The following is a 25438-nucleotide window of genomic DNA, read 5'->3' as shown; positions in this document are numbered from 1 at the left end:
TTACTCTTCCCCTGTCTCCTGGGGAGCAGCTTAAGAGCACCCTTACAATTCTTAGCTGTGATGACAGTGTACAGTGCAGAGCTAGAACAAGAACACTGATTATTTTTTTTTTTTTGCTAAATGGACTTTGATAAAAATGAACCTAGTAGTCCTGGCTCAGGTGCTAGGATTACAGAGGTCAACAATGTGAACTCAGTTGATCCATTGTTTTCCATCAGCTCATCAGTCAACTGCCTCTCAACATACTTATCCATTATTAATAGATTCTTTGTAGGCATTGCAGCTATGATATTTATTTTGCAGCCTGGCACAGATTAATAGTTCTCTGGCAACTCTGCTCCAAGGCTTTCAAAGTCTTTATGAAGGGCATCAGTAGGCAAGCCACACTCAGGAAAAGCTGTGGTAACACCCTTTGTAAAGCCTTCAAAAGATTGGATGGGTCCCAGACCTACCCACAAATATAACCTGTGAGGGCAGGGGTGGGCACTGCCTCCTATGGATTCTGTTTGAAGAGTTCGTTGAGTTAGATCGCCTGCTGCCTCATGAGCTGGGAAGTGGATAGCATTGCTTTCCACACTGAATGGGGGAAACGATGAACAGGAACTTACTGGAGTTTTTCTCGTTCCATGGGTATTTCCAGTGGTTGTGGAGAAGAGGAGATCACCTGCTTTTATGTCATTTCGCAAACTCCTGTCTGTATCATTTGCTGATTTCTTTAAGCATTCCTGTCAATATATCTTTCCTATCAACTACATAAATTTTGTATTCCTTTTCCCTCAGAGGTGATTTTCCATATGGAATATCAGTGTATAGGAAGGGTTAAAATCTTAAAGCTATTGAGCCCTTTTTGATTTGACATTGTTGAGTGAGCTGCAGAAAGCCCACCTGTTCTTGAGCATGCTCCAGAGTAACTAGGAACAATGGAGCAAGAGAGAAACTGAAAAATCCAGTCCCAGTTCTGTGATAATAGCAGAGATATTTGTGAAACTAAAGTGCTCTTTCTGGACTTCAGGTTGGGTAGACACTATATTTGCTATCATGTTTGAGAGCTGTTTGCCTTGTGTTTGTCAACTATTGAGGTTTGTTTTCTGAATTTTTGGAAGTGGAAGAAATTCTTCTGTGGGCTGCAAGTGGAGAGTTTTGTGCAGGACCAAGGCAAGACAAAGACAAAATTCTTTTACAGAGATACTCTATTTCAGAGGTTGGTCAGCTTAAGATAGTATGGTTTTATGGCTGGGTTAAACCTGTACAAGACAATGATAGTGACTTTTTTTTTTGCATCAGAGGCTTTCTTGGGCAGGTTTCAACTCTAATCTTTATTTTATTTAAAGTTTTTGCAGACTGTTCACAAAGGAGAAACCAAATGTGGTATCTACATACAGACTGGTAAGTAGAGTGCTTCATAAGGCTGAGACAGGTACACAGACTGAAACAAAGGAGTTTTTAATCTTTTTCCTCTACTCATCTTACTTGATTACACTATCTCTGAGAAGACAAAAGAATTAAGAGAATGACTTACATCAAGGAATTGCTTGGTGTGTGCTCAGTTACTGAAGATAAAATCAAAGCAATTTGTCTGCCATCTATTGTCATCAACAATGCAATTGGCAGCTGTGATATCAGGCAGCTTACAATTTCCATCTCCTTACCTCTGTCTGTCTCAGTCGTCTGACTAACCTTGTATAATCAATCCTAGCATCTAGCAGAGGCTTGGGGCTTTGGTGAAACCAAGAATATCAGCCTTGGAGTGCAAAAGAAACCAAGAGTATCAGCCTTGTTGGTTTGAGAAAGCCATATGAAATTATACCATCTTTTACTGCCATGGCAGTTCAGTTGTTGTTCTTTCAGTTTCTCATCTGGCAGACTTTTAAGATCCAAACAAGAACATATTAACTACAAAGCACTGTAGTGTCTAAGATTGCTGTTTTCTGTTCCTCAATGGGAATGAAATTCAATGAGAATGAGGTACCTCACCTGCATCAATGCTTCTAACAATCCTGCTAGATAAATATCTAGTAAATATCCATGTACTTCAATGATAGAAAATCTGTCTTTCTGGGTTTATGTTGATTTTTAATTGACCCTTAATGTTGCTGTTAGCTCTGCCTCTTTGAACCTGCCTCTCCACGCGTCAGTGGCGCTCAGGTCGCAGAGACTAACACTGCAACACCGCAATTAGCCTGCCTCATTAAACCTGCCAATCCACATATCAGTGGCGCTCAGATCGCAGACTAATGCTGCAGGAGGTTAAGACCTTCACGGGGACACCAGTACAAACACCAATATGATGGATACAAAATGTCCGTTTATTAAACTGTGTATCTCACCTATATACACTCACCAAGTACCTCCTTCGTGGGTGTGCCCTTAACATTACAAGCCTATCCATCACCTTACCTCGTAACAAGGGAGGGCTACAGCTATTCCTTCCGTACATCGCGAGATCTTCCGAACGCCACTCCCTACACCTTAATAATCAGGATAGAAAATGGCATGTTTTCAGGAAAAGCCAGGACACATTCTGGAAAAAGTTTAAGATTTGTGACTCCAACTGGCTGTTCTGCAAAATATAACATTGTTACCTTAAAGTAATTATTTATTTTGAGTTGCTTAAAATGGAGGAAACCAAAAAGGTGTAAGAACTAAAGATGGAATGACCAATTAAAAGGGGGATTTTCAAAATCTGTCACAATGTTTTCAGAATGTTTTTTCCCTGAAACCACTTTTTCTTGCTAGTTTGGGGTAATTTTGTAAGGATTCCTCAGAGAACTGATATCAGGACAATATTGATAATGTATTTTGTCTGTCTTATAGTTCAGAAATCCACTGAAGAGCAGTATGTTATGAGATACTGTGTAGATCTCGGATTTGCAATCATTTAGAGTCTGACGTGGTAATATTAATTCCAACACAGAAGTAAGACTGCTAAATGGTGGTAGGCTTTGGGTTTTTTGGTGGAGGGGAGGGTTTGTGGGTTTTTTAAATGCATTTATATGTTTTCTGGCAGATTATGGAATAAATTGTCCAAGACAATATGGTATTTATTAGAAATCCAGGAATGACTTTATAGGCTGGAATACCTGGGAAACTAGCAAGACCTTTTTGCTACTTATTAATTAGCATGGTTTTGTATGTAGGCAGGTACCATGATCACAGTCAGACATGTTAGAAAAGGATGTGCTGCTCCCCTCAGTGATAAATCCAGAGTAAAGTTGCCATAGGTCCCTAATAAACAATTTCCTAATGCAGCACTGAGAAGAGTTGAAGTTGTTTTGAGAAACAATATTGTTATTTCTAGGAAATTGAGTGTGGCTGTAATTGGTAGTGAAAATCAGGATGAATGCAAGAATTTTGAACAGAGAAACCTTACTTTCATATTAGGAAAGTGTAACAGAAGGAAATAATTTGTCACAGCTTTTGTAAATCTGTGTCATGGTTGTGTCCCACCACACAGTGGCTCACAGTCTCGCTTTGCACTCAGAGACACTGTGCTGCAATCTCTTGCCAGAACACCCTTCTCTATTCATGTGTGATCACCATGTAATTTTCATGTTCGCTTTGAATTTAATCTTGCATTCCCTTCTCACATGACCTGATTAAGCCAGTCTCATGTGTCAGTGTTTGGATTAAGTCCGAGGTTTGTGTGTAACAGGGAGGCAAGTTTCGTAGGGAGGTCTACTGTATTTTATTAGATCAGCTGATTTAGTGGAAAAACTTTTGGACTCACAAATCCAGTATATCCTAGGGGGTATGTATATAAAAACGGTGTTATTCTATAGGAGGACAGACCTGCTCCTCCTTGGCTGGGATTGCTCTGTCATGTTCACTGTGCAGGAGGTAGGACAGATGGTAAAATAAACCAGCCAAGACATGGGTGTGGGGAAGGCATGGAGAGGTGGAGCAGAACCACTCATTCTCACCAACAGCTAACGCCTGCCAAAGTGCTATCCAAGTAATCAGAAATCTGCATCTGCTCCCACAGTGACTACTTCATGGAATAAATCATTGGCTAAACCTCTCTTGACTATCCACCCTTGTCCCAGTTTCATTGAGGGAAGTAATGGATACAGATTTTTTGCAACTCATGGTATGCATTGTTTATGATTACATTTGCATCACAAATGTTGTTAACAGGTCCCTGGGACAAAGGAGAGGCGATGCTAAAGACATTGCCTTCTTTCTTGCTGTGTTGGCTGTCCTTGCGGCTTGAGGCTAATCCTGGTTTTAAAATGAGGATTACTCAGAATGGGCTGGACTACGGTATGTCTAACATTGCCAGAAGTTAATTTATGATAGATATGCACAGAATATAGAATACACACAGAATAATACATCTTAATAAAGATGCAGTGTAGAAACAAGCTCCTTAAAAAGTGAAACAGAATAAATTCTTTTTGTCACTTCATACCAGGAACACCCTTTGTCTCTTCTCTAACTTATTTCCTTCCTTGTTGTGCACCCCAGGTGTGAATTTATCCTTGCATTGGTGATTGCATTGTCCTACAGTCCAACAGCATTTCTACTACATTCCTTGTATCATCTACTTTCTTAGAACCAGAATGAGATGGTCATTTAATTGCTCCGTTTTTAAAAGTGTCAAAAAGCTGATTGAAAGTCAAATATTTAATTGAAGATAATAAGACATAATTGGGAAAAAACCTTACAATTTTGGAACAACCACATAACTGCACAATCTCATTCCTCCATCTGGTGTGGGATAGCAGCTGCATGTGCCATTCTTTCAAAAAAAATCTAGTAACTGTGTCATAATTCTGCCCCTTAACAGAGTATCAGCAATTTCCACAATATATTTTCCTTACTCTTTCTATTCATAAAGGTTAACAAGGCACAAATTCAACAAAGGCTGGGTCGTGCTAAGGATTAGTTGTCATTTATGTATTGAACATGCTGACAGGTAAACAATGGACTTGTGAGATGTGGGTTTATGCCTTAGAGATGAAAGCAAGGATCAGGTCCACTTATTTGTCTGTATAAGCATTGTTTTAAAGTCTTTTGAGGAGTTGAGAAGTGCAGGGCAAACATCAGTCACCCAAAGCAGAACTGATTTCCGTATCTTTTTATGACACAGGAGAAGTTGCTCCCTAAGGTTCTCTCATGCCTGTAGAAATGAGACTTCAGCTGTCGGTCTCGGTCCAGCCAGGATCGGGGCAACGCGCAGAAGAATGACAAACTCACACCAGTTTGTTGAAGGGGAGGCATTGCCAAGAGCAAATGCCACCTCACTATGTGCAAGCTCCCAATTTATTACCACCTGTTTACATAGATTTGTTTTTACTTTTACATCATACTGACCTTTAGGTTTTGCCTGTTTATTGCTTACATGCTCACCGCACTCTGCAGGTGGTGTTTTTTACTGCTGTTTTTCACTCAACACGGTGTTACATAATGCTGCCTTAGTTTCCCACCATCATTCTTCTAACCTCAAGGTCAGTTTGCTAACCACCAGTTCTTAATTCCCACATTCATCTTGGTGTTTCTTAGTGGCCCAGCGGTTTTTGTGACATTCAGCATGGCCTTCAAGTGCTGAACAAACAAATGAAGTTTGCATACCCCTGCATTAGTAGTAAGAAGAGGCAAATACCTCCCAAAGGTATTTCTCATATTTGAAGAGCATGATGCGTGTCATGTCTTTTCCCTTAATATGATATTTGAAGGCTGAGGCAATAGACCCTGCCTGCACACTCCTTGTCTGCTACAAGAACCTTGAGAGAAATTCCACCTGCAATCAATGGCTGCCTTCACTGACAGTTGTAAGAGAGCTTTAAGTTATTTCAGTCAGAGCCCATATTTTGCTTTGGAGGCAGGAATTCCCAGGGAATGATAACTTACCTCTCCTTCATAAAAGATGTATTTTATAAAAAGGTATTCCCATGATGAGTTACTGATTTCAATTTTTTGCTTTTTTAATACACTGAAGTCTGGGGGAGAAAAAAATACTTTGTATTCAGCAGCTGTGAGGCCAAAAGCCAAAGAAACTAATGCTAAAAATATCTGAAAGCAGGACATTATTCAGTATTAAAGTTTTAGCAGTGTCTTCATCAGAGATGAGCAGAAAGAAGGAAGACACAAGGAATTTGGGATTTAAAGATGTTCTGTTTGTTGATGATAGGGTCTGTGTGTATTATCAATGCACAAATAGCATTGAAGCTTTCAAGAAACTAGGGATTCCTTAAAGTAAGGAGAGAAGATAAGGAAATAAGTCAGAGGTCTGCAGCATGATGTAATGGATAAGGTGCAGTGGTATGTACTCTGAAAGAAATGGGATGAAAATGTTTAAAAGGATTGTTCTTAAACCTCAAACAACTTCCTGTACACAAGTAACAATCCAGATAGTTCCGCATTTGACATACCAGCACTTTAGATGCGTATATCACACTTCTGTAAGTAAATACTACATATAGAAGTCATCTTGCTACTTCTTAACTGACTTTTTAATTCAACAGGTATGAGACAATCTGAGGTAAAGGTGATACCAAGTGTTTCCCAAGGCTGTCCACATTGTGAGTGAAGTGAATGAAGTATAACCGTTTCAGAAACCTGACGAGTTCTAGAATATAAAATACAGCTCAGGGATGACATGATCCTAACAGATGATCTTGATCTTCAGTTAAATGATTTGTATGTGAGGCTAATAGAAGTTATAAATGGGTGTGTAAGTGGTTGGAAGATCTAGGTAAGGATCATAGAATCAGGGCGTTTCAAGAATTATGTTAAAAGTGATGGTTAAATTACTTGGTAGCATATCTGGACCTTTGGGTGCCTGAATCCAATCTGCAAGGCATGTGCTTCCCTCTGTTCCCTTGTAGGCAGGAGGATTGGGATGGAGCTCCTGAAGCAAGCAGTATTGAAAGAGACCCTCCCAAGCTGGAGTGGTCAGGAGAATTTCTCAGTCGTTAATGTCAACTATGTCATTTCAAGGTAAGTAAAGGAAATACATTTCAAAGTTTTAGGGTGAAACAGCTTATTCTTACTGCATAGTAATAATTATGCAGCCACTTTTTTGTTCAGTGTAAAAGTTTAGTGGTTCATCTAACTCTGCTCCCACTGCCCAAGCACTGATTTGTTTTATAAGTGCTTCCTTCTACCACACTCAGAGATGATCTTTTAGAAAGCTGAAGGAGCACCTTGGCTGTTTTTTTAGTTGCCTTGTATCAGAGCTTAGGGCAAGGCAGGTGTAAACATGGCTATGATACAGCAGGGGAAATGGGTGGGAAAGAGGGCAGAATCGGTGTTATTAAGTGTGCTACTGTGAAGGACCTGTGGCAGTGAAAATAATTCATTTGTGTTTGATGAGAAAAAGACAACAAAATGGTAAGATGAAAATGTGTGCAAGGGGACAGTGTATCTGGGCTGATGTGGCAGGAGGATGACTTTTACAGAATCTTTTTGGATGGATTTACAAGGGTAAATCAGCATTTTTATTGGATAGGGCTCAACACCTATTTCCTGCTGAGGAAAATCATTGTACCAGGAGCAGCCATTAGAAAAACAGTTTTATAGAGTCTTCTACAATTTCTCCAAATAAGGAGACTAATATAAAAGTATTTTTTTCTACAGCCTTCAATCTCATCTTCCAATAGGTATAAACAGGAAAACAGAAACTTCTGGTCTTTTAATACTACTATCAAGCCAAGTTCTGCTGCTCAGCAGCATTTTACTTCCTTTTCTTTACAAATTACCCAGAGCAAAAAATACCAATCTGGGAGACTTCATGTACCTTCTGCTGGATAGGGTCTGCATCCTTTACCTATACATATTTTCCTAATAGCCTGCATTCTGGCAGGATTCATTGTATTATACCATCCTCACAACCTTAATCCCTGCACATCTGAGAGAGCTGTGTTTGGACAGACTGGAGAAGAAGAAACTGTGGGGGTGGAGGTGCGTGTGTCTTATTGCATGTCTTCTACTGTCTGCTGGGTGGTGATTATAAAGAATATGGAGCTAAATGCTTCCTTGGAGGTACACAGTGAAAGGATCATGGGCAACAGACATAAGTTACATCAAGAAAAGCTAGGAAAAAGTGCTAAGGAGCACCAGAACAAGGGTCCAAAGAGGTTGGGGAATCTCCATCCAGGTGTTCAAGACTCAAGTGGGCATGGCCCCTGAGTTGGCCCAGCTTTGAGTAGGGGGTTGAACCAGAAAATCTCCTGAGGTCCCATTCCAACCTAAATTATTATATGATCTTCAAAATCCCAATCCATTCTCCCATCCATAGTTCTGGAAATTGGCCATCTTCCCAGTGGATAATCTGATTTTAGCTCACTGCAAACAAGATTACTAAAGTCAGCCTTACTGCTGCCCAAGATGTTATTGGAAAATTATGGTCATTTTAACTAAAAGTAACTGGTGCCTTCTGCCCCATGGAAAGTAGATTAAAGGCAGTTGTTTCAGAGATCTCTGCCAGATATTGGGAAACAATCAATCAGGAATGTGTACTACATGATAAGATTACAGCTGATATCTTTACAATGTTCAGCCTAGTTCAACACACCCATTTGCAAGACAGTATCCTTGAGTATCAAACATTTGTTTTGGCAGGGAAATCTTCAAGTAAGATTTTGTTTAGAAAAACGGATCCTCTCCAGAGCCCTTTTCTGAGGCAAGGGAGAGGATGCAGAATGGGGAAAGAGAAACTTTGATGTTCTTCAGCAAACACTAGCATTCAGACAACCTGGATTTATTTATAGATACAGCATCTGGGTTTAACACACAGACTTATTTTCCCCAGCAAGCACATTTTGCTCTAAAGAGTTTGTTTTTCTCCCAAGGGGCGGTTTTTGTTTTGGCCAGGCATCCTTTTTTCCGCAGGCAGATAGCAAAGATTCTTTTTCCAAGGATGCTACTAGGTGTAATGGTACTGGTGTCTTTCTTTCCTAAAATATACAGGGGTCAGTCATTTCTAAGAAATTCTTTTACAAAAGCATAGACTTTGCCTTTTATAGCAGAAAGGTTTTCAGTGATCAGAAGTCCTTTTTAGTCTTTTGACATGCAGTCTAATATTCCCTTTCTGTATTCTGTAGGCTCAGAATTAATGCTGTAGATTTCCCAGAAACTTCTGCTTCCTTTATTCCTGGCACGGGTATTAGTCTGTAAGTGGCATATGCTTCTGCTACAATCAGTGCAGACTGGAGTATGAACACATGGCTGCTGTAAGTGTTGTACAGAGAGATGCAGGTTGGAGAGTGGCAGTTCTGGGAGAGGGATTGCAAATGAAATTCAGAAATCTAGTTGGTAATTATTATTTTTCAGGTCAGATATGCTTTATCATTTAACAACAATCTACCTGAATAAACTTCTTAAGGAAACAGCCCCTGCCAACTAATGCTTTTTTTTCTTTTTCTTTTTCTTTTTTTTTTTAATTATTGTACCCCACAGGTTGTCTCTTTGGGAAATATCAGATCAGACATCCGTTAGCATGCTCAACTTGTCCAGATTGTATATTACATGGTATAACATGAATATTCAGGACGACAGAGTTTGCAGTGGCCATGTTTGTTCCTTTCTTTGTACAGTATAACTGGAAGGTTGACTCTATAGCTAATTATCTATTTGCTGATACAGTGTATATTGTCTTCTAAAGTGCTTCTGTTAAAGGAAGGGCACTGTCACAATGCCAAACATTCAGAATTTTGGAAACTCCAGAATTAGGGTCACTATGGAAAACTGACAGCTTCATGACCTGTGTAGTATGAGATTGTCCACTTTTTTATCCCAGAATTTTTACTATAGCATTGTAATTCAATATTGTAAATTTTCTTGGGGGTGGGAGGAGGGATAAAATGTCTGGGTTATCAGAAAAGCTTGCTAATCTCTACAACTTGGGTTAATGAAGTAGCTGGTAACAGCAGTAGGCATTGCTCTATTTGCAAGCCAGATAGTACAGCAAAATGGATCACCATGCTGCAAGTTTCACAGCATGTCCTGATTTCAAAAGAGCATGGACATGCAGTTCTGGATTCAGTCTCAGTACTGGTGGCTGGAAAGTGCTGTCACTGTGCCCCTAACCTGTCTGTTGTTCCTTCTGTCATACCAGTATTGTGAGGAAAAGGATACTGAGTTCAGCAGGGCAAATCAGCTGTTCCCAAACACAAAGCTACCTCTCCCTCTTGCTGAAGGATAAGAATCTGGGCATAATCTGGAGACCCCAGATGTGTAAAACTTCAAAGACTTCACAGACAGCAAGGGAGGCAGGGATCTGGTATGCAGGATTTGGTGGAGCAGATCATGGTGGAGGTGGTCAAAGCCAGCTTTGGTGGAGCTTAGGGGGTGAAGGGGTTTTCTTGCCTTTCTGAGGAGCAGAAGGAACAATCTGTGCTGCTTTGTTCAATGTGATGTTCTGTGAATGGCTATAGGTATAGACAGATCCAGAATATGCCCTACTCTTCATCCCCTTCATTCCTCAGCCCTACATGTTGCTTTCAGTATAGCAGACTAAGAGGGGCCAGCTGAAAATGAGCTTTCCAAGGGAGACCATTGACAACCCACCCCTCCCAGTCTGTTTCTAGGGTCAGTAAGATGGGTCTTATCACAGCTTTTTAGTTGTGATAGTGTTATCCCTGCATTTCCAGCTCTCACTGTAGCCCTTCTCTCCACTGTGTTGCAGAGCACTCTGCCAGTCACAAAATCTCCTGGCAGGCCCTTTGCTCCTGGAGGCCTGGAGCTGAAACCCTGCCTCAGTGAATAACAATTCCTCCTGAAGAAGAGCAGATATAAGGATGCAGGAACAGAGGACCTAAGTAGTTGGGCTTCTCCCCATCTCCCAAGCAGCCCAAAAAGGGAGGAGGAGGGCTGAGATCCTTTTGCACTGATCCGTGTCGCTGAAGGATGGCTAAACCTAAGGATCTTCTGAAAGTCATTTTGTCCAGCCCCCTGCTCAAAACAGAACAGTCACCAGACTGTCAGCTGTCTAGTGATGGTGTTTAGCCAAGTAACCTGTCCCAGTGCTGCACAACCCTCCTGGGGAAAATGTTTTTCCTAATGGCTTGTGGGATAGGGGTTTGGTTAGGGACTGGAAAATGAGGGTCTGGAGAGTGGCACTTCCTCCAAGAGCCACTTGATGCACATATATGGACTGAAAGGTGGGGTTGAAAATGGTAGTGGTGGTAGGAGGGACTCTGTGACTGGCAATACTACTCACTAGTTTGGTCAAGGGTAGTGTATGGTTTGGGGCTGGGCTAGATTAATCTTTTGGGATTACAACCTTTTTCCCCAGGATTTTTGCTTAGCCTGAAAAATAAAGAGGAAAACTGAGAGACTCATGGTTTGAGCTTCATATTGGGCTGGGCTCTTTCTCCATAGTGTGGTGCAGCCACTGTAGTAATGCCTGGGAAAAGAAAACCTGAGTAACCAGGATGAAGGGGTGAAAAATGCTTTTGGTGCCAGTTCTGTTACAGTAAATAAGGTTATTATATGGTAAATAAGGCTATTCTAACATCCATTCAGCTCTCTGTATCCTGCTTGGTTGGTCTACAGCTTCTACAACTCCTAACCATAGTCCTAATACCTAAACTTGCTGGAATTTAGGTATAAGGATATTTTTGTTGGGGTCTTAGAAGGGATTTTTACAGGAAGGAGACAGAATGAATGGATTTGGGCAGGACAAAGAATGGAGGAATGTATATATTTTAAAGAGTTATTGAAATTTGTTACAGGAAAGAGGGAAGTGGAACAATTGCAAAGTTGAGAACTGCTGGGTTATGTTATATTTATTAGCTAACTGACTTCTGCTGCTGCAGTCCCAGAGGCCTTCAGGGTGATCTGTCATGAAGGATTGGAATGTCTGGTGTTGCTGTGACATTGTCACATTTTTGCAAACTTGTCAAATCCTGCACAACACTGGAAAATTCATGCCCTGGAAACTCATGCATATAATCTGTTTTTGAGTACTATGCATGTCCCTAATCTACTTTAATCCCCAGAAAACCCATTCTTCATTCGAGATGACTGAAGCAAAAAGTCCTTTCAAACTTGATTTACAGGTAGTTTCTTAAATTGTTCCTTTAAAACAGATGTTTCCTTGACTGAGTTTGGTTTTTTCCTCCGAGCAGCAGAGACCAAGGAGGAATTACTGTGTCCATCTCAGGACTGTTTATTGCAGTTATCTTCAAATTGTCAAGGGACAGCACAGGCCACTTGTCCATGTTGCTACACAATTGCCAGCTGATCATTAATAGTATAAAAGTCAAGTTAAATGGAGACTCTAGGTATGTACAGTAGATTTTCTAATAACTCTGTGGGAAGTAGCAGGGTTTGTAGTATAAGGGCCCCTTTTCAAATTTTGACTTTTAGGGATCCAGTTACAGGATACAACTAATTATTGAAGGCTATGAAAATAGATTTTTATAGGTCTGTTTTCAAAACCAAGCTCCTTTGCTGGGTGTGTGAAGTGCAGTTAATCTACACTTCTTTCTGCACGTGCCAACATATAAGTTGACTAAGCATGCTGCATATGAAAACAATGCCGTTTGGGCATATTAAAGAATACAAGATTGCAAATGGAGGTTTGCAGTTATGAAGGTGGTCTAGACTGATTATGCCTTTTGACAAGCTGACCTACAATTTCACGATAAAACTTTCCAAAGATAATATGAAACAATGCTTGTAGTTGTCCTCATTTTGATTTTCTAGAAATTTTTTTGTTTTACCGAAAGACAAAATGTGGCTAATTGAGTATTGTTTGTCAACACATTAACATGAACATTCACTACTTTTCAGATTGCCTTCTAAATAGCTTTTATGAGACTGAGAGCTCCTAGCATTTGTCTGAGGCTTAGAAATTAATAAAAACAGTCAACTGCACAGTCTACCAATATTGCTGTAATCGCATGTCATTAATATAAAGGACATTGATGTCCCAGTCTGCCAGATTCTATATTTTGAAAATTTCAATCCATGGTAAAAAGTCATTGTGTTCACTTCCTTCCCTCTAGCTGGATCTACAGCTTTCTGTCTGATTACCTTGAGAAGCCCATTCACACCAAATTGGATAAAAATGTAGGTTTGCAAAGATGGTTTCAAGTAGTGAAAGGAGGAGTTGAAATACAGCCCTTACATTACTGACTTGCCTCTCTTTTATGTAGCTATGCCTAAATATCAAGTACAAAATCCAAATGATGGATGCACAGCTAAGAAAGCATAAGGGTGAGTTGCTGATAACAGCTTTCTGTTAAGTAATTTTCATAGTGCTCAAATTGTAGCCTTTTTTATTAGATGCCAAACCATTCCTTTATCCACAGTACAAAAAAAGTGAAGGAAGAAAAATACGGCCATTGTTCTGTACCTTCACCAGAGTCTACCCTAGAAATCTCTTGCATGCACCTTGTATACAATATTCAGATTTCTTCTGTGTCCATAGCAGGTCACCTGTAATCTTTCAGTCTGTTGTAGCTGACCTGTGTTATTTCCTTAGATTTTTGAGATTAACATTTTCATGCTCTTGGTACTGTGGACAAGAAAACCCGAGTTAGCAGTAATCCACTAAAGAGCTAACAAACATCCCTGTAAGATCTCATAAACAGCATATCTTGTTTTGAACTTGAGTTTGAGATAACAAGATGCTGAAGGAAGACAGCGTCACACTAAGCATGCTTCTCTTCACACCAGGAACAATTCCTGTGTCACTCTTGCAGAGACATGAAGACAATAGATATGTGTCCAAAAAGCATATATATATATATATATATATATATAAGATTTTCACTTCTATAATAAATTTCACAGCTTTTTTTTTGTTGTTGTTGTTGTTGTGCTTTTTTTTTCCAAAAAAGGGGCTTATTTGTTGTGCTTATTTGTAGTTTTCACCAATTCAAATTAATTTAATTCACCTAAGTCATATAATTCAGGTTAAAGAGTTTGTTCCCGCTCTTCACTTTGCATTGTGGATATTTCTATTATCTGCTCTGCTATTCAGAAGCAGAGTAAGTAGATTTTTATTTTTCCTAAAATGGCCTATACCTGCCATGTGCCAAATATTACTGAAAATGTGGCAAATATTACTGAAAATCATGGTCATCGAGAACATTTTCTTATGCATCACATACCTAAACACTTCAGGCTCAAGGCCACTCCAAGCTCTGCTGTCATATTGAGTAGTTCACAATCTCTGTGTGAATTCACCATTTCTCTTTAAACCCATCTGATTTTTACACAGTATGAACAGATCTTACAGTCAAAAATAACAATCAGACTGAAGCTGCATGCGAGCACATTTCAGAAGAAATCTTCAATCATATTGTCTGGTAAAGTGCCCTCTATTGTTGGGAACAAACATCCCTTGTCTTCAACACTGGTATGCGTAAAAATGTGCTAATGTCATCTTCCAAAGTATTTAGTAGTATTTACCAGTATTTCGCTAATCATATAGGAGACTTTAGTTCTCTTGGGCAAACACATAACAAAAAAGGGGACTCTGCCCTAGATACTTTTTCTTTCATTGCATGGGAGAGATTTCTGAGGAATGTATTCAGTTGTGGACAACAGCAGAACAGGGCCTAAACCAGGAGGAACGGATGACTTTTCCAGAGGGAATACTCTCACTTTTTCCCTTATAACAAGTTTTTTTATTTCCTTCTTACATCTTCCACCCTTGTTTTTCTTCAGATTCATCATTTCTATAATGCCTTTGCCTTTAACTAAACAATAACCGCTTGTGATGTGTTTTTGTAATAACGGCTGTTTTGGTTTTGTCCATCATTCTTCTAGTCTTAAACCAGATTGATGCCTTTGCCCATATAGACTATTCCCTAGTTAGTTCTCCAATAGTCTTCAAAACACACATTAACTTGAATTTGAAAGTAATTTGTCTTTAATATCAGTGTGCTTTCTAAGACTTTTCTGATTCTCTGTTGTGTTGATTCACTTTCTTTCACTACAGTCTTACTCAGCCTCTCCAATATTTAATTAGAAAAGCAATGTAAGACATTTGGAGCTCTTTTGGAAACCAGATACAATTGCTTATTTAATAAATTAATGTTTTGCTGATTATAATACGATTCACCTCACTTGCCTCCTGCAAAGGGTACAAGTCAGAAAACGCTGTCCAATCCTCTTTCACCCCCGGAACCAGTGATCCACTCACGGGGGGCCCTCCGTGGGCAGATGGAGGGTCCCGCTGAGGTTCAAGCAGGGGCGCCATAGGCTGAGTTGTCCCTGGATTCTTAGTTTTAGAACTCTGCACTCTCTTGCTAGGTTTATTCAGCTCTCTCTGTGTATATATTCGCCACGGCTCGTTAGTTGGAACACCATAAATTTTTTCATGAGACATGCTGTCTTTTAACAAAGCCGTAAACATTTCCTTACGAGAAATCCTGTTTTCACTGCCTTTAGGGCTGTCTCGAGTATCTCAATTCCCTGCACTCCCTCAGGGGCCCCACTCTTCAAGGTCATGTAACTGTTGCACTTTTTCTATTATGTCACAAAGGGGATTTTCTATCTCATTAATCAAAAGAGTTATAATTACATTTTTATATGCCGGTGGAGCGGTTTTAATCACTCTGTTTCTCATAGTGACCAACAAAGGATGCTGCATCATAAAGTCAGCGTCTCCTACAAAAGTAACTGCTTTCATCCCTTCCTCTTTCATTTGCTGTATACAATCTTGCAAAGTATACCACTGACGGTCAGATGCCAGCCAATCATTCTCTGTAGGATATTTGGTATTACATCCCAGAGCAGCCAATGCTAACAAGTTAATATCCTGAGTGTTGTTTTGAAATGCATCCTGCACAAAAGAATCTGAACTTAAAATCAAAAATCTTTTAGAATCTCCTGCGTCTAGGGTTACCCCTGCCACTCCCTGATCCTGCAAACGCACCATCCAAGAGAGCAAGGATTCCCCCGGTCTCTGCTTAAATCTTTCAATTATATCATTTACTTCATGCTGTGTATAATCCTCTATCATATCCTTCCTCACAGGTTGCCCAATATTAGGATCTCTAGCAGGATCCCACTGCACACCCGCTTCTGCAATCACCACATGCACTTTCTTACAGTTTCTCCTTCTCCTATACTTATATTGTGCTACTCGCACCGCAGCTTTCTCCGCCACTGTCTGATAAGTATCCAGTTTATCAGCAAGCAACTTATTCTGGCATTGCAACATCACTGTTTGACTCTGCAAATCACACATCTGTCGCTTCATCTGGGAGCGCTCTAACAACAGAGCCTCCCTTTACTCTGGTGTTGTTTTCTGTATGCAGTTAACAAAATCCATCCTTGTTTACTTGAATTTGTAGTTTCTTTCCCTTTTTCAATAGATACCTTTTCATACAATTTAAAACATCCAATGGTTACTTTAAATAATGGCATTTTTGTCGTATCCCACTTCTGACACCAATTTATGATTTGCTGATTAGGGATACCAGTTAAACTCAGACACCAGAGTGAAAAGAGTAGGTGTATTTTACTCAAAATAACTAAATAATGTAACAGAATAATACAGAAAACATACAGTAAGAAAAGACAGAATAGTGCACTTAAACAAATGGGAAAATACAGGGTAATGCATCAAATCATTACTTCCTGAGAGAGAGAATAGTGATTAAGAAAGATACATCACCACTTGCATACGTTACCATCATCCAGATCCGCAGTCGCTGGGCAGCCCCGGTTACAGCGAGGATTTGGAGAGCCTTTCCCTGCAAGTGGGAAATCCTATGTGGTGCGTCCACCCATAGGTGAGGCATGCAAAGTTGCTGTGAGCGGGTCCAGCCTTATATACCCAAAAATCAGCAAGCCAGAATAACTGGCACCTTTGTTTTAAGCGGAAATATCTGGTTTCAATCTCACATTAGATTCCTCCAGAGCCTGGCCAGGGCTCAAGGAAGAAGCTAAGGGAGTTCTTCTGATTATCTAATTGGATTAGGCGCAAGGTCTCACATCAGGCCACAGTGACAGACAACTGTGTCCATGACCCTGTTATTTTATCCACACACAAAGAAAGATAAAGATACATTCAAGATAGCTACATCTTCCATACATATTTCACTAATGATTACATACTGAGTTAGCAGCTTCGACTCAGGGCCTGTTGCTCAGGCTTCAATACTTCCACCTTTTACATCAGAATAGGTGGTTTGCTATAACTTAGTATAATACCTATTAGCACAATGCTTATCAGTTATAAAATATACAGGATTCATCTATAGGTCAACTCTGGCTTGGGCCGGTTGTCCAAGCCTTAGCACTTCAATTAACTGCATTTGTTAATTAACCAAAGCTATTATTTAAAAGTAAATTATTTCAGAGTTGAAACCCTTCAGAGGTGCTTTATAAACAGCATTAAAATGTTCTTTAGATACACAGCTCTTTCACTGCTGCTTGGTCTTCACCTGTTACCAGGGATACATAATCCATGATGGCTAACCAATGTGATTGCAATCCCAAGCATTTTTTTTTGAGGTGACTCAGCATCTTGTATATGTACAGGTCACACCCAAAAAAAAGACTTCTCACAGACAGTCCTTAAGCAGCACAGCAGTTCCTTTTTTATCCATTTTCCGCCTTTGTTGGCAAGAGATATCTCAGCAATGCCCAGCTTTTCCAGCAGCCTCAACAGTCCTTGTAATTCAGAGCATCCCCATGGCTCTCAGAACTGACTTAAGAAAGATGTGCTAGATCTGTGGCTGTGGCTGAAAATCTCCCTCTTGGTTATTTTGTTCAAGCAACTTTTACCACTCACAAAAAACACTCTGCAAGCAGGATATACATAGCTTAAAAATACTAAGAAATTATTTATCAGCTGCTATAGCTAATTAGAATTTACAGGCTAAGCTTTAACATGACACCAATGGGATTTAACATCCCAATGGGATACTGGATGAGTCTTTGTAAATCGGTTATTAATCAGTTAAGGAAGTTACTGGTCTTCAGTGCTCCTTGGAACAGGCTGATTCTTGATGGTTATGAGTTGCCATCTTCCACCTCAACTTTTTTCTTAGGGTTTTATACCTTTCCATGTCAGTATTTTTCCTGTTGAATCCTTCAGCTACTAACCATTACAGTGTCAATAATTACACTACTTACATACTGTCTGTTCTTACTTTTCTTGTCTTACATGGCCTGAGCTCACACACCTTCTCACATTTTAAGAATTATTTTCATAGTGTAACTTAACCAAGGTTCCACACCTGTGCAGCACCCAAACTAGGTCTTGGAGGACTGGCAGCTGGACCAGGGCTAAGAGTTCAGTTCCTTTGTGTCCCTGTCCTAAGCAACTTCCAGTGCTTTTGGGGTGTATCTGAATATTTTCTTAAAATGGCACCCTTAGAATTAAATTAACGAATGTGTCTTTGCCACAAGAGAATGAAAACTGTGGTCCAGAGAATTTTTTTTCTGTCACATAGCTGCAGTTCAGAATAATCACTTGAATACTGAAATTCAAACTTTGAAAGGATGGAGGCCAGGTTTTCTCTGTGATTCCTGTATTTTTGCAAAAGAGTCTAAATTTGCTGATTTTTAGGTCATATCACAAACTTATTTGCTTACTCCAGGTTTTCTTTAATGTCAAGATTTTCTTCAGGTTAGGAAGAATTCTTTCTGTTCAACCACTGCTAGTGCATTGTGACAGATACAAATGTTTACAACTAGAAATACTTGATAATGACTCTTTGCAGGGCACAGTCTATCCAGTAGGAAATCAGAGACCCTTCCTTTGCGCCAGCTCTGTTTGCTCTCCCAAACCAGGGTGCTTCCATGCTATACCTGCGAGTCTCCAGTTATTTTCTCAAGTCTGCTTCACTGGCTTACTACAGAGCAGGGGCCTTTAACATCACCATCTCCAAAGAGGTGAGTATAATTTGCATGTAATAGAATTACAAATATCAGTGGTATGGATATTCACATTATATTTGCCATTTTACACAGATTTGGGTCACACTTCTACCACTTGTAGGAGGGAATCCTGACATTCATTCTGTATGTCATCATTTACAATAGTCAATGTCTCCCTCAGACCTAAGTCTGCACTTCTTGGCAGCTCTAGGCAAGGAATGACAGATATGAACATCACAGACTTGGTGTGCAAGGAATGGCAAGAAAGAACCAAAAAAAAGCTTTTCTCTCCATGGATTCCACATAGGAAAGGAAAGGGCAAGACAGGAAAAAGTGTACTGAAGCCACAGTCTGCTGCATAGAGGCCCACAACAAAAGTATTGGCTATGTTGAGAGCTACAATAAACCCTCAGACTTAACAGAGCAGCAGGATGAGGCAAGAAGCAGGTACAAAGAAACTAAGCTTTCAGCTGTGGGTGAAGAACATACAAGACTTCTCTCAGAAATACTGTTTCCACACTGGCATTAGTAGTCAGAGTTACCAAGAAGTTTTTTCTAACTGAAACAGTGCTAAGAGGGTCTTTATAAAAATTGGTGACAGAAATGGCACTGATAAACATCAGCATAGTGGTCAGCAGCAAATGGACAAATGAGATTTTTGAGTCCTGCCTCTGACAGATTCAGTATATTTCATCTAAGAAAGTCCCAAAGGCAAGAAGAAAGCAGGATGCCACCTCTGTTCTTTCAAAGAATAATGCTTATTCACTAGTACATGTTTCTGAAACATGTCCATGAGAAATCTGTCTCTCTTCTGTCCCACAGAGCACTGTGGGTTCCCTAGGAATCATTCTGCAGCAATGAAATACTGAATCAAAACATGCATTATCTAAAACTAAACAGGATATGGAGTTTTTTCCCAAGGAAAACCTAATTTTCAAGCTGATGTAGTGATCTAATTCATTTATTTACTGCTTGCTACTACTTTTAACCTAAATACCGCCTTATTCAAAGACTTTGTTCCTGAGGTGGTACTTTTACTTGTACAGACCTTTTAAGAAGGAGCAGTAGCTAATGTTTTTATAGATATTATCTGTGTACTAGTTCATTTGCAAAAGTTTGGAGGAGACAAGGAAACTGAGCTTGTTTATGATTAGTGTAAGATGCAAACATAAATGTCTATCCCATCATAACTCTATGTTCTTCCTAACTATATCACACTACTCTAGTCATTCTCTACTGCTCTGAGTGCTGGATTTGCTCTCAGTCTCTGAAACAGTTATAAAGACTAAGTGATCTGTGAGATCAGTCTCCTTTTATTCCTGTTCAGGGTAATGGTATCTCTGCTATTGGTAGCCTGACTTCTCTATGCAAAGATGCATGGTTTATGACTACTGGAGATTATATACAATGGGAAGTAATAGTCATGAGTAGCTAAGTTTATAAAGGTGATGCAAGAAATGAAGATACTATGAGATGCTTTAAAAATCCCTAATATGGCAACATTTACTATAAAATTATGAAATTTGGAATCTGTGGCACTGCAAACTAATGTTTTGTTCTCTAGGACTTTCTCTATTTTTCAAAAGATTGGCTCTTTTGGAAGGCTGCCTCTTTTCCAAATTCTTTATATTGTCAGGATCATTAATTTTTTCTTACTGGAATCACTCATTTCCCTCATTTCTTCAACATGCAGTGCTAATCCCCTCCTCTTGAAATACATTTTTCGGGAAAACATTTAAATTATTTCTCTATATATGTTCAATATCTGTGGGTCTAAAACTTCATAATTTGTTTTATGGTCTCTGAAACTCAAGAGTATATGCAATGCTAATTTTGTCATTTCAGTTGGTGTAATTAAAATGAAGTATTTTTAATATAGGTTAATTAGCCAGAAGATAGCACCTGATTATGATGCAGCCATGGAAACTGTAGCTTAACTCTGCATTCAATGTTTTTTTCCTCTTTGAAATTCCACATTCTCTGAGCTATGTACCAGCATGCCCAGTGCTGCTGAAACTGATGGCTACATCACCACCTGCAGTCAGTTTAACTGCAGACATATGCATCCTACAGATCACTGGCTGTGTAGAAGTCTTTGCTCTTCTGCCAAATTCAACCACCCAGTACATCTTTACAGGGAATCTAGTAAGTAACATGAGATAGAAGATAACATTCAGTGCTGGGGCTGAACAAAGCACACAGTAATCTTCCAGATCCTTTGAAAATCATACAGATCATCATAAAATAGCATATACTGGTCTGCCACAAATATGCATACTGTTCTGTTGCACTTCACAGGGAGGAAACATGCACTACATATTGTAGAATTTAATACGCAGGTGCAGAGGGCTACTTATGCGAGCCCTTTTTTCCATGTGGGAGGTTGAGTGATTATTCAAGAATAAATTGTAATATATAAAAATTGATTATCTGATGCCCAGTCTTCCTAACTTGTTTGTTATGAAATAGTTCAGTGTGTCCCCAGATGTCTTTTCATTAGGTTGAAAGTAAACCAATTATATCAGCCATGCAAGGACTTAAATGAACCTAATGATAAGGAGGCAATCAGGGTAGTATTATCACTTCACACATGCAATCTCAGTTGCTAGCAGAAGGCTGCACATTCATAAATTGTTTCACTATCTACATGTATTGACCAAATAAAAAGTTTACACATCGTGTTTCCAATCAGAAAAGCAATTGCATTTGTGCCTGTATCTAAGACAGTATCTATCTGCGTATACAGTCACAGAATACTGTTTTGGTTTTTTCCCTGCAGACAGCCAGCACCAGAGCCAGTTTGACAATAACCAAACAGAAGTTGGTTATCTCATTACTTCTGACGAGCTAACCAAGGAAAATTCAGAAAGCAACATTAACAATCCCAACATTAGGACACAAAAGAACTTCATTGTGTCAGCATAACAGTGCTTGTTTCACCATGAGAAAAAGAAAATTAGTTACCTTCTTTCTCACAAGAGCTCTAAGATACTTTTGACTGGTTAGTCTAAGTCTTGCAGGTGAAATATAATAATATTGTGGAACAACCATGTCTCTTGCGCAACATGATACTACCCCTTTCTGTAGGTTAAATATCTTTCCAGATGACAATGTTCCATTTATTGGTTATCTTAAAGGCTTCTGTTTCAGTCTGTGCCAATGTTGGAGAATGAAGTTGAGTAGTTTATTCAAAACCCTCTAAATGTTGCTGCCATGCCATGTCTGAGCATCATAAACAGAACTGCCATAGTGCAAATACTGCACCGGACCGCTGTAACTAGCTCTCTGTATGCCTTCACATGAGAGGAAGGGAAAAGTGAGATTACATAGCACATACTGCAACAGCAGACACCATGCCATCAAACAAATGAAACTAGAAAGGTGCCTGTAGTTTGAAGCAAAGCTCAGAGCTTTTTAGATCTTGTTGGTTTTGTGGCTACCTACAGTTATGGGTGTTCTCAGCTGTCTTACAACAAATTTTATTCACACTTCAAGCTGGGCTGGGTTTACAGCCCCTTTCTCCCTAAATGCAGCAGGTGGGTAGAAGCACAGACTTTCAGGCAAGTAGCCCACATTGGTGTTTCTTCTTGTTAGGTCTATACTCCAAGCTGGTGCTATATTCCAGAATATATGATATTTTCTAACCTATTACATTTTAATTAAAGAAAAATGTGATCAGCCTTTTCTTAGTTTTGGTCACTGGCTCTTTTTAACAGGAAAAGAGGACTTAGAGTGATCTGATCCTGTCCGTATAAGTTTAAGAAGTAATGATGCCACTCACTCAGAGCTTTTGACACAAGAATGTATTCTTCTGTTCTTCAAAATGTTGGTTTTCCCAAGGATTATATTTACAATGATCTGAGAATGCATTACAGGCATCAACAGAAAAAGTTAGGCAATCATAATGGTTAACAATGGATATGAGTTTATTCAAATCATAATGAACATTTGAGGAATGTATAGTTCAGCCATTGCAGGAAATGGCAATTCCAGAGAAATTTGATTTCCCAAGTCTTATAGTCACAGCCCAGGACTACACTTGACTGTAGGAGGAGACTAGTATCAGAAAGATGCCAGTGATTCTACAACTCATTTGTAGTTGTGCCAGTTTTGATTAAAAGCTGTTGGAAATCAAAGAGTCTTTGGCAAAGTTAAATGTGTGAATCAGCATTAAATCAGTATGAGATTCCACAAATGAACCTTCAAGCAGTGTGCATAACTTTTGTCTTCATCCTTTCTAGTGAAACCTCTTCTTTTACTTCTTTTCCTCAGGCTCCAGTTCTCCCTGCTGCACTCCACTCTTGGCTTCTCTGAGGTAAGTTGATGGTTTCAGTGCCTAAGAAAGGTAGCTGAGCCCTTCAGAGATAAAAGAAATTCATCTGAACTTGTTGCTGGACCATTGTTGGTCTGTCTCAGGGATATCATCTGCCACCACTCTTTCTGCTTAGAAATAGTATATTCTCTGCTTTTCTCTTTCTTTCCAGTAAGAGGAAATATACCTCTTGGAGTGTTGGGTTTTTTTCCTCATCAGGGGCTCCAAATGTTATAGATTTATTACCATGTAACATTAATTGAAACAAAGAGAAATGTCTGTCTGGGTCTGCATGACCTAGCAAGCCATCATAGTTGATTCTGTTCACTTCTGTATCCAGCAGCACAAAAGCAGGGATGGGGCTAACACTTCTTCTAGCTGCTTCTGACAGCCAGCCTGAATTCACAGCTGGATTGAGTAGGCGTAGCAGTTGGAGTGAACACGAAGTCAGGCTTAAGCTCAGTTCCATTATCTTGAATCACTTCAACCAAATATCATAAAAAGGGGAGTCAAAAACAGGGAATAAAAGAAACACCATGCCACTGTTTAGATCATTCACTGTAGACTGAGAAATGGTCAGTGTGACTCTTCAGCAGCTCAGCCCAAGCTACATCTTTACATGAAGGGAGGAGGACACTAACCCATTTATCCTTCATGTGCTTTAGAAATGGCTTCTAAGACATTTTGCTCCATAACCTTCTCAGGGACTGAGGTGAGACTGACTTCTCTGGATCATCCTCCTTGACCTTGTTGAAGACAGGTGTGATGCCTGCCTTTTTCCAGTCATGAGGAACCTTTCTTAAGGCCCATGACTTTTTGAAGGTGATAGACAGCAGCTTCACAATGAGATCAGCCAGGCAGAACTTTCAGCATCTCCAGATGCATCCTGTCTGGTCCCATGGATTTGTGTATGTCCGAGTGGGTTAAGTGATCCTGAACTCTGTCTTCCTCTGCTGTGGGTGATGCCTCACTCCCACAGGCTCTGCTAGGAGCATAGCAACCCAAGAGGCCAGAGGACAAGTCTTGCTAGTAAAAATGGCCTTTTCTATGCCTCTTGTCACTAGTCCACCGGCCCACTGAGCAATCAGCCCTCATTCTTCTTAGCCTTCCTTTTGCTACTGATGTACTTACAGAAACCTTTCCTGTTGCCCTTCACCTCCCAAACTAATTTAAGCTCCAACTGAACTTTGGCTTTCCTGACTTCATTCCTACATGTGCAAGGAATATCTTTGTGTTCCTTCCAAGTAGCTGGTCTCAGTTTCCATCTTCTGTATGCTTCCTTTTTGTGTTCTGAGTTCACTCAAGAGCTCCATGTTCATTCATGCTGGCCTTCTGCCATAGTTGCTCAATTGTCTGAACATTGTAATTGATCATTCTTATGCTCTGAGGTGGCTGCTCTTGAAGATTAGCCAGCTCTTCTGGGCCTCTAGTCTCCAGGGCAATTTCCCACAGATCCTGCCAAGCAGGTCCCTGAAAGGTGCTCATATGAAGTCTATGTCTGTAATTCTGTTCTTTGTCTTGCTTGTTCCTCCCAGGATCTGAAATTCCACAGTCTCATGCTCACTGCAGCCAAGGCTCCCCTTGGCCTTTACAACACCCGGCAGTTCTTCCTTGCATGTGAGTAGCTGCAGCTCTTCAAGGGTATCATTTACCAAATAATTCTGTACCTCTCATATTTGTAAAATGGAGCTGGAAGATTTCTTTGTCTTATGTCAGTGTCACCAGAGATATCCAACCAGGAGATATTAAAAGTGTATGGAAAGGAAAACTAGTCTACAAATGCCAAAATACAGAAAGTTCAGCTCCAACTCAGGACAGAAATGTGGCTTGCATTTGACTTTTAGCTGAATCAGTTTATTTATCTAGCTGGCTGCCTCAGTTTTTTACAAAAAAAAGCATCCTGAAACCAAACAGCAGTAAATCACAGCAGGGCTTCCAATTCATTGTATTGTGTGGTAGGTGAAAAATGACCAGAAAAAGAATGGAAGAAGAAAAACTCAAAAGAAATGGAGGTTTTTAAATAGTTTGGTGTGCCTCATTGATAACACTTTAGGCACTTTCTTCTACCTATTTGGGGGAGAATTCATGAGATGGGGAAAAAGAGAACTAAAGCCTTGGTGCCCATCTCTTCTCACTTCCAATGGAACACATGCTCTGGGGCCAACTGACCAAGTCCCATGGCTAGATGGGCCTTTTCAAACCAGAGCCATGGCTTAGCATGACACTGCCCCTTAAGCCCTAGTCCTCTGGCTGTTGTTCACAAACAAAGCAATTGTTTCTCCTAAGACTAAAGAGGATGCTGTATACACAAACAGTTCCCCTGTATCATCCTAT

At 39.9% G+C, this 25438-nt stretch overlaps 1 protein-coding gene across 1 annotated transcript in view; it reads left to right on the top strand.

The window, feature by feature from the left end:
* BPIFC (BPI fold containing family C) overlaps nt 1-25438 on the top strand; it is a 47747-nt gene that overhangs the window by 3152 nt on the left and 19157 nt on the right. Inside the window, exons 2-10 of the mRNA XM_074826489.1 lie at nt 1332-1386; nt 4135-4260; nt 6828-6939; nt 12072-12227; nt 12954-13017; nt 13104-13164; nt 18636-18807; nt 23065-23107; nt 24640-24721. Of these exons, the coding sequence (XP_074682590.1) occupies nt 1332-1386; nt 4135-4260; nt 6828-6939; nt 12072-12227; nt 12954-13017; nt 13104-13164; nt 18636-18807; nt 23065-23107; nt 24640-24721 (871 nt within the window). The remainder of the gene's footprint in view (nt 1-1331; nt 1387-4134; nt 4261-6827; nt 6940-12071; nt 12228-12953; nt 13018-13103; nt 13165-18635; nt 18808-23064; nt 23108-24639; nt 24722-25438) is intronic.

Source organism: Strix aluco, chromosome 5 (genome assembly GCF_031877795.1).
Source record: "Strix aluco isolate bStrAlu1 chromosome 5, bStrAlu1.hap1, whole genome shotgun sequence".
Taxonomy (NCBI): domain Eukaryota; kingdom Metazoa; phylum Chordata; class Aves; order Strigiformes; family Strigidae; genus Strix; species Strix aluco.
Note: the sequence above shows the minus strand (reverse complement) of the source record. Positions and strands in the feature narration are given on the sequence as shown.